Below are 13,332 nucleotides of genomic sequence, written 5' to 3' on the forward strand. Positions count from 1 at the left end.
CAATGAAATTATTATAATATAATGTAATATAATATTCTAAGCGATACTATTTGAGCGGAAACTACAGTTCCCGTGATGACACTTTTTGTAGGCTTTCCAACAGAAAGATATATCAGTCCTACAAGAACAAACTTTGGACAGTTCGTTTAAGTCCATGAAATTTGTTCATTGACGTTCATTATTAAAGTTCAAATGAAACCATATTCACTAAAAACAGAACTTTGTTAGTGTTGTCTTCTTCGTGTCTTGAACAGAGCTGCTGTTGCAGTTTGAGCTCCGCTATGAAAACTACAAACTCCAAAAAGAGACTCTAGCCCTTTAACGTTGCAGCCGCTGACGCCACCTGACGTTCAACAATCAGCACAACAAGGAAGTGGAGACTTCAACCCGCCCGGAGAGCTACTGAGCAGATGTTGTCGCGGTAGCTCAGGTAAGCAGAGCTCCAAAAAGCCTGTAAGTTCGTTACGAAACTGTAATTATCTTATTCCATCGCTGAAATAAATCGTTTTCTTGTCGTAAGCCGTTTCTTGTTGGTGTAAACATGGCCACTGCAGCGGCTGGTTTCACTTTCTGGTTGGCAGAATGACAGCGCTGACTCGTGCTGTTGTTGAACTTCAGGTAAACTACGCAGTAAATAAAAAGGCTGCAGTGTCAGTGTTTGTGAAACTACTGCTAATATGTCTTCTGTGGTAAATTTCAACAGCAGCGTGCTTCTGTAGTCCTAAAGCCTGTACTGATATAAAGGCCTGTAAGGTAGCAGGAAGCTCTACGGTGTTGTGTAGGCCAGAAACACTGACAGGCTCATTCCCAAACTCTTCCATATTACACCTGAACAAATCCTGGAATTAGCCCCTTTAAATTCATCTCGAGCTTTAGTTTGAAGTTCTTTGTGCATAAAATGTTCTTTAGTAGACTTATCGCTAGTTTCACATTTACTTTAAAAGAATATTAATCTGAAGTATCAGTGAAAACGACAGTCTGAGACATAGTCTTACCTTTGTTACAAAGGAGTGTCAACTTTTCAAATGGTTAGGAATAGGAGTGCTACTTTAAAATGCTTTTAATTTTCATTAAACACATACAATGTACATGAAATTAAAGCTATTATAATTTGTAATGTTTGCTGACAAAGAACTCATATTAAAATAACTTACTATACTAGCACTTACAGTGCTAGGATGCTTTGTACTCTTACTGATATTAAAATTTTGAAGAAAAATAATCAGCCATCCATCCATTATCTATATACCACTTAATCCTCATCAATTGACTTAGGGTGAAGGCAGGGGACACTTTGGACAGGTCACCAGTCTATCACAGGGCTACATAAAGAGACAAACAGGCACACTCACGTTCGCACCTACGAATAATTTACAATGACCATGTAACCTCAGGATGTTTTTGGACTGTGGGAGGAAGCCGGAGAACCCGGAGAAAAGTCACGCATGCACAGGGAGAACATGCAAACTCCACGCAGAAAGATCTCTGGTCCAGGCCGGGACGTGAACTGACGATTTTCTAGCTGCATGCCAACAATGCTAACTGCCGATCCACTGTGCAGTTTAAAAATAATCAATAATACAAATCCAAAATTGATATTGCAGTAATGATAACAGCATTATCTTGTTCTTGATATATACAGCTATCCACGATTGTACTCTTTATTTATTGGTCCAATAAGTTTCTAAATTACAAAGATTTGATAAGTATTGCATATCTCATACTGTCACAACTTATGGAACCTAAGTTAAAGTATCATTTATGGAGATATGAAAAACTGAATGAACAATGTCAAAATGCCAAATTTTTGTTTATAGGGAATTTTGAAGTGACAACTTTTTATTTCTGATTGGAAATTACTTAACAAGTGTCAAAATTTGGTAAGTCATTGTGTTAGATATGTTAACAATACATTGTATAAAAGTATTTCCGTGTTTGTTTTTTGCTTTTACTAAAAGTGACATGTCCAAAACTATCCCTACCCTTTTTCAGTGATCAGTGGCAAAGCCTTTATTTGCCAGCCCACTAATCAAATTGTTCTTAAAATTGCTAACAATCTTTCTTGTATGTCTCCACTGGGAGCTCCAGGTCTTTGAATTTAGAGGGCTTCCTTGCCATCACTTTGGGCTTTTGTTCCCTCCCATGATTCTCAGTGAGATTCAGGTCTGGACTTTGCCTGGGCTGCTCCAAAATGGTCATATTGTTTTCTATTAACCATTTTTTTACCACTTTGGCTGTAAGTTTCACATCAACTTCTCGTCAGAAGATCCAGTTCTGCCCAAGGCCAAGTTTTTTCTGCAGACTATCTGATGTTTTCATCCAGGATGTTAAAGTCATTCTCTTTTCTCACGAAACAGTTTACTTTGACTAGTTTGCCTTGCCCATTGACTGAAAAACTCCCATAAAGCATCACTTTCCCACCATTGTACTCTACTGTGAGGGTGGTGTTCTTGGGATTAAATGCTTCTCCTTTACTTCAGCAGATATTAGCCTCGTCCCTGTGTTTAAACAACTCTATTTTCATCTCATCCATACACAGAATTAATGGCCAAAACTTTACATTTATGTGTACATAGACATTATGTTTTGTATTACAGCACTTTAGAACATGGTAGAAATGACCAAAACCATTTGGACTGGTAGCAAAACTATTATGGTCTCAAAAATTGACTACCATTTTAAGAGATATGATTAATTAACATCAAAACAGTTCATCAATAATACCTATAACACAATTTCTTACTATTTTTTCATCACATGAATGCCATTTCCAACTGGTGAAATAAAAATTCATTTCAAGTCTGTAAATTAGATGAATATGAATAACTTTTGGCAAAACTGGCAAATCTGTACTGAATTATTCACGCTCTGGAAAAATCTGTAGTGTTATCCTACCTATATGATTAACTGAGTAACTGTTTGATGTATATAAGCTATTTCTAAAGCCAAAGATCTTTAATTTACTGTGATATTAAACAGAAAAAGTAAATCCTTACACTTGAAAAAGCTGGAATAAGCAAATGTTTTGTGCTTTTTGTTTCAAATAATTGTCGCTAAATGATAATATTGAATCACTGTCCAGACCCTTCAGCAGTTACATGCTTTGACCCTTTAAAGAGTGGCATCCCCTGGTATCTTATGCTACAGCTTTCACACTAGCCAAAAGGCTGTAATCAAATGATTTAAATGTTTTAAAGTGGCATGTACGCTTCTGTATTTTTTAGGATGCCTGTTGAAAGCCCAGAGGAGAGGACGGTGGAGGTGCTGCAGCTGCCTGAGGATGTGGATGAGGAGCTGCTGTGCCTGTACTTTGAGAATAAGCGGCGCTCAGGGGGAGGTCCACTTATATCCGTGGAGAAGAATGGTAACCGTGCTGTACTGGTGTTTGAAGAGGCACAAGGCAAGTCACATAAGTATACGTGTCTGGGACATTTTGGAAGTGCGGTCATATACACCTGTGATTTGTTAGCCTATGGACTTTCCTGTTCCTGATCCAATTAACTTAAAAACACTCACATACACACACATAGCTGTGACTGTAACAGCAAATCTGAAAATTATACAAGTAGTCTGCACTCATTAAGCTTAGAATGTGTTTAATATCTTATTCAGACATAACTCTAGACAGCCTCTGTCTCCCTACAATTTATTGAGATCCCCTCTTGATTTTCATGCTTGCAAACGCCTCATTTTTTTTTCGTTCCAAAACAAGGAGAAAGAAATCATTGCTGTGCTCCAAAGCAAATTCTAACCCCAGATGATGAATGCAGATTGTGCATTAATTTGTCATTTGTATACTGGATGCTAATTCTTTTGTTTCCGCTCCGATCATTTTGACAGCTGCAGCCCGAGTGCTGTCTAAAGGGCACCATGTTCTGCATAACGTCGAGCTGAGTGTGAGAAAACCTGCCACAAAGGACCGATGCAGACTGCTGCTGCGGGGGATCAACCCCAGCACCGTCACAGAGATGATAGAGCTCTACGTGGAGAACATGATGGGGCTGAATGTGAATGACTACATGCTGCACCCCTCACCGGAGAGAGATTTAATCCTCATTCATCTCAGCCAACCCCTCTCAAAAGGTCAGTTAAATGCATATATTTTATATTTCTATAAAAGATGCTCATGTTGGTTTTTTTTTAGCCATGCTTAGATTGGCTCCCAGGGTGGTAATGTTGGTCTGTCAGTTGTCCACCACTTTGGTCCAAACAAAAACTTACTGTTTTGAAGTTGTAGGAAGTGTGTGGTCACGGATGGATGATCCCCGGTAAATTTGATCCTAAGAGGTTTTACTTTGTTGCCATAGCAGGCCAATTAATGAATATTTTAACGTCCACTGATGGATTGGTGCAAAATTTTGTACAGTCAGTTCCCTGACAATGTGTACAAATAATGTTGGTAATTGTCCCTCTCTTACAGTCCGGTTATTCCCAAGATTTTCACACACACAGTGCACATGTCCACTTCAAGATTAACAGCGGTAACTTTCGTGAACTTTTAATTTTGCACCATCATTGTTAAATCCAGGTTTTGTCCATGTTATTACTATCAACCCCAGCTTTACATTGTGGTTATTAAGATTGCCACTTAGCAAATGTTAGCATAGTAATAAAGAGGTAACACAGTGAACAGTATACCTGCTAAATGTCAGTGTGGGAGTGTTAGCAGGCCAATGTTAGCATTTAGCTCAAAGCAGCACTGTGCCTAAATATACACTAATCAGCCACAACTTTAAAACACACCTGTACATATTGAGTGGGTCTCCCTTGTGCCACCAAAACAGCTCTAACATTGAGGTATGGACCTCTGTGGGTATCGTGGTGTCTGACACCAGGACGTCTGCAGCAACTCCTTGGGGTCATGTTGTTTACACGGAGAGGCTGCAATTGATCAGGCTTGTTCTGTAGATGCTCTATTAGATGTGGGGAGTTTGAAGGTCAACACGTTGGGCACTCTATTGTGTTCCTTGAGACTTTCCTAACAAGTTTTGGTGATACAGGCTGACATTGTCATGCTGGGGAGCACTCCCCAATGGCATAGAGCTCCCCCAGTGTGACTTTCAGAACAAGTTTTGGGGAAACAGCGGGAGGCATTGTCCCGCTGGGGGAGCTCTGTGCTGTTGGGGAGTGCTGTTGGCAGGGGGGTGGTGTGCTTGGTGTGAACAAAGTTTAAGTGAATAGTATGTGTCAAAGTCACTTGCACATGAATGCCTAGACTCAAGGTTTCCCAGCAGAACATTGCATAGTATTTAGATGGTCAGTTCTGGTCAGTGTACCTTCACAGAGCTTCTAACCTATTCAAGTTGTCACTTGGTTCATAGTGTATTTACTTTTATTTTATATTTTTTTGTTTAACAGATTTCCAAACTCTTAGCACAAATATCTCCAGGAGGACACTTGACAGAGCCAAGGTATCTCTTGAACAGATTGAGGAAACTGACTCGGTGTTAGTGGAGAACCTGCACCCCGGCACCACTCCAGACGTGCTCACTTTGTACTTTCAGAGTGAACGAGGTGGGAATCAGAAAGTGAGGGAGGTCACCATGCTATCAGAGGGTACCGCAAAGGTGTCCTTTGCTAACTGTGAATGTAAGTTTTGTACTGCACAAACTTTAAAAGTCTTGTTGTTCTTTTGCAGTTTTCTTAATAAACAACATGTCTGGATCTCTTTTGACAGCTGTAAACCCTGTCCTGGATCGCACACACAAGCTGGACGCTGCAGACCTAGTAGTGAAGCCTTTCTTTGACTTTCTTCAAAAAAATTCAGCATCACAAAACCCTGACACTAAAAGCCAAGATATCACTGTGGGGACTTCTGAGGATATGAATGATGTTCAGATGCAGACCAGTCCTGCCGTTGTTGCCAGTTCCAGCAGTCACTCCTCCTGTCAGACAGACATGGAGCCACTTGTTGCCCATGAAACAGCAAAAGAGATGGCAGACGAACTCATGGAGGATCAAAATGCAGATCCACTATCTAGCCATATTGCTGTTACAGACCCAGTAAAACTTGCTTTGTTTCAACGCAGCACCTTTCAGGAGGATTTAAAGAAGGCTACCCCAAATTTTACCATTCAAGTTAAAGATGATGGTGTGCACATTGCAGGACATGACAGACTACAAGTGCAGCAACTGAAACAAACCATTTGGGAATTTTTTGGCAACATAACAAAGACTCATATCACCCTAGAGCCAGAAATTGCTCAGTTCCTTGCGAGAAAAGATGTAAAAAAACAGCTCCTAGAAACCTTGAATCAAACCGGCTCACCTACTGTGTACACTGTAACAAACTGTAAAGTTACGGTTATATCTATATCGCAAAACTCAGCCAACCAGGCATGTAGCCTTTTAAAATCACAAGTGTGTCACTTCAGCATACCTGTGGACATAGAATACGAGTGCATGCTGTATTGCAGAGAGTGGTCTGAGTTCCTGGAGGCTCTGGATTTCTGTTCTGCAAAGGTGTCAGAACGAGGACAGAATATTGATGTTTTGACTCTGAAAGGGATGGAGAATGAGAAACAGACTGCAATTCTGGAGTTTTTGACTACGCCCATTGAAAGGGAGACGGTCATCTCTATGGAGCCAGGCATGCTGAAGTACATTCAGAACCATTGCCATCAGCTGTTGGCTGACATGGATCAAGTGTCTATTTTTCCACTAGAGGGTGAAGATGTGTGTGGTTTAAAGGTATGTGGTACATCAGGTTAAAGCTGAGATTTATGACTGTAGTGGTATAAAAGTCAGTCTATTCTTTTCTGCTAAGGGTTTGTGTAATGTTAAGTCTCATCGGACATAGTGTCTTTAATGTGTTTCTTATATTTGTGATTGTACCTGATAGATTCATGGCCATGCCGTTGCTTGCCAAATGGCAGAGGAGGTGCTGCAAGGTGTGGTCTCCTCTATCTGCACCAGAACCATCACAGTAAACGCTCCAGGAGTGGCCCGCTTTTTAGATGATGAGGAGTGCAAAAGCATTCTGAAAGAGATGGAGACTAAGTTTCAAGTGTACATCAGCACGAAGCATGTACCTTGGCAGCCCCTGTCCTACGAGGTAGTGTAATGAAACAAAGCAATTGTTTTTTTGTTTTTTTATCTTCTGTGTACTTGTGCACTTTTAAAACTGCAATGTGGTTCTTCATTCTTCCACACTCCCTCTCAGCTGGCTAGTCATACCAGCGGTAATTCATCTTGACTGGCTGTCTACCTGCAGGTCTCATGCAGTCTAGCCTGAGGCTGAGTTTACCAGCGTGACACTAGAGCTCTTTTGTTCACTTTTTTTCTGAACAAGTCTTGCCTGCTAAATTTTTTTAGCTTAGCTCATTTTAGACTGATTGCTTTGAACAGGAGCACACACAAATCATGAAAAACAGTGAATATGTTCCCAAATGCTACAAACATCATGCACAGTTTAACAAAACACACTAGTATCTTTTTCTGTTTGAAACAGTTATTGACGTGGTTATTTTCCAAAGTCTTCCCAGTTTGTTTCATTCACTTATCGAAGTTAATTTACCAAAACGATATCGTCCATTCATGTTAAAAGTGTCAATATTGAAGTTGTAGTTGTTTTACTATTAAGTTAGAATCTGCTGTTTAACATGAAAACTGCAGCGGGAGCCTTTGGTGTTCACAAAATCATTGTCTTTATTACTCCAGGACTTTTTAGTAACTGGATGGAAGATGATGTCCCACCACAACTTCCCGAGAGTGTCGATGGATGGTTCTTTACAAGAGTTAAAAACAGATTCAGTGCAAACTGATCATGATGGAACTGCAGACAAAGGTAGTGTCTTCTTTCCTCACTAATTTATCAGCTTTCTGTGCAGTTTCAAACAATGTGTTTTCTTCTTTGTAGGTCTGTTAGAGGAGGCAAAGAGAATCGTCTCAGCTATTGATGAAGGAATGGAGGAGGGTGTGTCCGCTTCAGACCAGGTCGAAGACATGGACAATGTTGACCTATACACTGCAGAGGAACTAACTGACCAGGCCTCTGATGTGACAGCTGTCAATGCTTCTGAATTGAGTGCTACGAGACCTCAACCTAGTGATAGTACTGCAGGCCTTTCTACCGATCTGGAAGAAGAGGCTCAACTGTCTTTAGCCATCCAGTACTCTATGGAATCAAGCCATTGGTCCCAGGAGAATGAAGAGGAAGAGCTGCAAAAAGCATTAGAGTTGTCTAAGAAAATGATCCAAAATACAAGATCATCTACTGAGACTGAGAGGAGCCCTCAGGTGAACCAGCTGCAGCACAGCAGTATGCACACTGCCTTTCGGAAAGCAGTCCAGGCAGCCAACACCGTCCAGATTGAAGTGTTTGCCGGTTATAGTTGTGACTTAATTCGGGTCGACATAGCTTTTGGAAAGAAGGTCAGCCAGAGACAGGCAGAGGAGAAAGTGGAGCACAGGACCTTAAGAAACCTGTCCACGTACCACAAGAAGTGTCTGGAGGTGATCGAGAGGAAGCATGCGGTCCAGGTTCAGATTCAGGGTAGCATAGTTACCATTTCTGGATTCAAGATTTTTGTGTATGGAGCAATGTGCGATTTGAAGCTGCTGATGGACAAAATCTCCAATTCCATCTCTGACCGCGAAATCCTGAAGACTGTCCAGTGGGTGCAGCACGATCCAGCGTCCTCAGACACAGTTCCTTACTGTGCCGAGGCTATAGTATTCATTGAGAATGCTTTTAGAATGAAGCTGGAAAAGGTGGACATATTACTCGACAATCAGCCCCACATTATCAACTTTGAAAAGATGCACGAATACAACATAGCTTCGGGGAAATCTGTAAAAATCTCCAGGAAGATGCTTGAATTAGATGAACTCAATGAAGAATTACCAGGTAAAGTAAAATTTAGGGTGTTCTAGTGCTTGGCATTTTCTGAGTGGTGTTCATGTGTATTGAGGCACAAAACCGGCAAACTGTTGCAAAAGACAAAGAGACCAATCAATAATGCAAATGAATATAGCCTCTTGGATAGCCATGTAATGCTAAAATGTTAAAAATCTTTTAAATAGCTTTAGGTTAGAAGTCTGTAGCTACATTTACTATAGCATATACTGCTCATAGATTCTACAGCAGTATGCAGTACAGTCTGTGGATGATGAACGTAGCATGCACTGGCTGTTGTAGTTTAGAATATTGTTAGCTGTCATTCGCCATCAGGCCAAAAAGGTTGGTCATCTGTGTTGTTTTCAGATAAGGTAGCAGAGCGAGTTATTCACTAATTGCAGGGTTGGCTGTTTGATTGTGATTCCTCCTGTCCATGAGTGTCGCCAAACAAGCAACTCTACAAATGTGTTATAAATAACCACAACCATGAGCAGCTGAGGTGCTGTCAGTTACAGATACACTTCATAAATCATATTTCATGCCCTCCATGCTTGGCTTGAATTTATCCTGTGACACCCATGTCTATACATCACCAATTTTCATCTGAACTGTGGGCCAGGAAAGAGTACAGATAAACAGATTTACACAAGGAGCGCTTTATAGGGTTTGAATGTGTGCATTAGAGCCCCCATGCTCTTGATGATGATAACATTTAGGAGGCAGGAAAAATATATCACCAAACATTTTTCATGCACGTATTTCAATGCTTTTGTTGTTACATGAGTTTCACCTGAAAAATCTAAACACAGCTCAGGCTTGACCTGTTGTCTGAACACTGCAGATAGGGTGAATAACATATTGTATTCAACAAAACACAGCTGAACCCTCGTGTTTGGGTTCACCTACACTCAAAATAAGCTTGCTGACCACTTCCACAAACCTTTACCTGAACTACACAAGCTTTTCATTTAGATAGAAATGTTCTTTCATTCCTCTGTGAACAGCTCAAAGGTCACAAGTCACGTCTGTTGTGTTTTCTTTTTCTGACTCCATTCAGTGAGTTCAAGAGTACAGGTTCCTCCACATTTCTTTACTTCTGAGGTCACTGCAACACACTGAGTAGTTTTATGTGGCCTACAGTCCCTCTCAAGCCAGTGAAAAATAAAAATAAATTATTATTATATAATTATTGTATTCACTATAAAAGCGAGGACGAGCTAATAGGAAATGTATTGGCATTTCTATATAAATTCTGCATTTTAGTAATATAAATAACTTTTAATAATAGATGTATTTAGGCATATTTTGAACTGTCGGATAGTTTTTGATGGCCAGTTTTAGTGCTCCGTATCCATGTTGATAAAAGAAAAAATGAGCTGATACTAACTGAATCGTTTGTTAACAGAAGAGGAATACTCTCTGCTGTCCAACATGCCCGAAGCGACAAAGGTCGACGAGGAATCTGATGAATTTCAGAATGTGGTGAAGAGGTTCTATGAGAGCATACAGGAATACCACAGCAAAATCAGAATCATACAGGTGAAAAAAAAAATTACATAGTGTCCTGCAACAAACTGTTGTGGTGTGTTCTGTAATAACGATGAGTCTTTTTCCCAGGTGGAGAAGCTCATGAACCGACTGCTGTACAACCAGTACAAGTTGAAGAAGGCCAGTGTGCTGCAGCGGGCCACATACCCGGACATTGAACGGACTCTCTACCATGGCACAAGTGACACGAGCGTAAAGGAGATCTGCATTCATGGATTCAACAGAAGCTTCTGTGGAAAGAATGGTATGTTTTTAATACCGCTTTCACTTACTGTCACTCTGTCTCATTTTCTGCCATCTCTTCCTAATGTTCTGCTGTTCCTTCACAGCCACCGTCTACGGCCAGGGCGTGTATTTTGCCGTCAACTCCGCTCTGTCCGTCCAGGATCAGTATTCACCCCCGAACGCAGATGGATACAAGTATATTTTTGTGTCCAAGGTTCTGACAGGAGACTTCACCAAAGGCTGCCATTCAATGAAGACAGCCCCGCTGAAGGAGACCGGTGATATTCCCCTGAGATATGACAGCGTCACCGATGACATTACTAAGCCGTCGATGTTCGTCATCTTCAACGACACACAAGCTTTCCCAGAATATCTCATTACCTGTCAGAGGATCCACCGCTGAGGGAATGGATTAGTCACAACATCATAAACCAAATATTTGGAGAAAGACTGCTTTTGTTTTAGTGTTTCTACCTTGATTTGTAAAGGGCTAAAGCGTTATCATCAATCATGAACAAACTTTCATGAAGTACTTCTTTGTTTAGTGTTTCTCCCGCTGAGTTCTTCACTTCAGTCGGTTCTGATTTGGAAACAAACCTACTAGCTGATCCTAAAAAGCCCACTTTAATTACGCAACTTTGGAGATGCACAATACAGCCTTCACGGTTTTTCCATCGTGTGGCTCAGCAATTATCGCATGATTGTATTAGCCAGTGTGGTTCTTGTTGGCAATGCTTACGTACAGCCGTGCTTAAACTTTCAAGCATCCAAATTATGTTGTATGTATGATTTAAAAGTCAACCACAATTAATCTGACCTACGTAGTACGTGCATTTCCTGAATATATGTAATTGTATTGATGTAAATATGACAGGCAGTTTTAATTTGTAAATCCTTACTTGGCTGGCAGCGCTAAAGTCTGCGGTCTGACTGCCTTGACCAGTGGTACCAGTTATGTTTGTGTACCAGCTGCAAAACATGCCATGGTTCTTGATTGTCATCTTCCACTTCTTGTTCTTTACATAGTGTAAGCACAGGTGGCAGAATTTGTGTATATCATGATTGATTCATAGTGCCTGTTTCATTTTTTTTCCAAGTGTTCTGATCTCTACGGCAATGCTTTTGATTTGTTTAAATCTGTGACTACTTACCAGGAATGTGTGGATCATAGATCTTTTTTGTTTTTCATTTTGATTTTATTACAAATTCTACAAAAAGCAATGGTTTTGTAGCATTACTCTTTGTCTCACTTGTTTTATTTTGTTGTTTTGTAAGAAAACATGAATTAAGAGAGATCACAGTGTTTTTTTTGTTTTTTTTGTTTTTTTTTTTTTACAAGAAATAAAGCTTAAAATAAGAAACCTTTAGATGTTCTTTGGAGAAAATGTATGTCAGGCTCATCACCTATTTTTCTCTTGGCTTGTCCTCTGAGAATATGCAGGTTGTGTACAGAATATTCACTCAGGAAGCTGTAGAGTAAAATTCTTGCTCACAGCAAGTTGCAAAAAGAGGATGAAAGTAAGTGATGTTGGAGTTCTAATGGTCATACCACTGTAAATGTAAACGCTGCTGCTCTAGCGACATCCAGACGTTCTGAATGCTGAACCGAAAACCCTTCAGTGAAACAGAGCTTTTATTTTTGCATCACATTGATTTCAGAGTCAGCAGAATATTGCTTTAAATAACACATAAACTCTTTATTGAATTGCTCTACATTCTAAATAAAGTTCTGTGTAACTGCATCTAATAGTTAAATCAGTTGTCGATTTACTGGAGATTGTTTTCTTGATTAAATGATTAATTGTTTGGTCTTTAAAAATGGTCATCACATTATCATCTTCGAATATCTTGTTTTCTCTGCAACCCTGAATGAAAGAAACCAGAAAATACTCACATTTAAGAAGCTGGAATCATAGAACTTGACTTTTAAATAATAAGAAATAAAAATAGTCAAACCAATTAATCACTTACTAAAATAGTAATGGCCATGTCAGAGTGGAAAATCACATTTCTTTCTGTTCTGTAATTTTACCCTCAGCAATACAAGGTGTTTTATTTCACCTTTGATTTATCAGGTTGCAAATGATTAACCATCGTATCATTTCACTGGTTTATATTGTGTAATAAAAATGTTGCATCAATTTATTTGTTAATTCTCGAAATTTCTGTATTTTTTCAAAACTAGAAGGAAAATAACATTAATCTTGTTCATGAACATGCTATCATTTAGCTTTCTTTCATTCTTTAAAGGCTCAGTAACAACTGAGAAACTATCATGACATCGACCAAACTACACAAATCTCTCATTTTTGGTTTGTTGTCATTTTAGGGTTTGGGAACATTGTCAGCTATACTGATCAAAAGGAAATTTATACTAGAAATACCAACAGATAAATATTTTCTGAAGACAGTATGATCACACTTACATACAAGTATCACTTATAAACATACCTTTTATACTTGGGGTGTGTAGCACTGTTAGGAATCAAATGATTGTAGCAGAACATGAGACCAATTAGTGTTAATGTTTGATAATAATGATCTGCATTCAACCTTATTATTGTGTTGGTACACATAAGCAGTAATATAGTGCTATCACATATTTTCTAAATCTAGACTTGTACACCTTGCAACAAAACTTAACAATTACTCGCTCCAAATGCTACCGACCAACCCTACTGTCCGTTTGACTATATATTATGGTGAAACAAGGTGGATCT

General features: G+C 39.6%; 1 protein-coding gene across 3 annotated transcripts; it reads left to right on the forward strand.

Annotated features, from left to right (window-relative positions):
* The first annotated feature begins 312 nt into the window (after positions 1-312).
* Positions 313-12,753, forward strand: parp10 (poly(ADP-ribose) polymerase family member 10). 3 transcript variants are annotated; one of them, XM_023263761.3, is made up of 11 exons: positions 313-430; positions 3,225-3,400; positions 3,841-4,083; positions 5,359-5,589; positions 5,678-6,690; positions 6,842-7,054; positions 7,660-7,786; positions 7,859-8,848; positions 10,245-10,378; positions 10,457-10,631; positions 10,717-12,753. In XM_023263761.3, the coding sequence occupies exons 2-11, from the start codon at positions 3,226-3,228 to the stop codon at positions 11,013-11,015; spliced, it is 3,600 nt and encodes a 1,199-aa protein (XP_023119529.1). In that variant the 5' UTR covers positions 313-430; position 3,225; the 3' UTR covers positions 11,016-12,753. The 3 variants fall into 3 exon arrangements, with proteins under 3 accessions (XP_023119529.1, XP_023119530.1, XP_054874122.1); XM_023263762.3 differs by having other exon boundaries at positions 381-453; XM_055018147.1 differs by lacking the exon at positions 313-430 and adding an exon at positions 493-618.
* The last annotated feature ends 579 nt before the right edge of the window (positions 12,754-13,332 follow it).

This window comes from Amphiprion ocellaris, chromosome 15 (assembly GCF_022539595.1).
Source record: "Amphiprion ocellaris isolate individual 3 ecotype Okinawa chromosome 15, ASM2253959v1, whole genome shotgun sequence".
Lineage (NCBI taxonomy): Eukaryota > Metazoa > Chordata > Actinopteri > Pomacentridae > Amphiprion > Amphiprion ocellaris.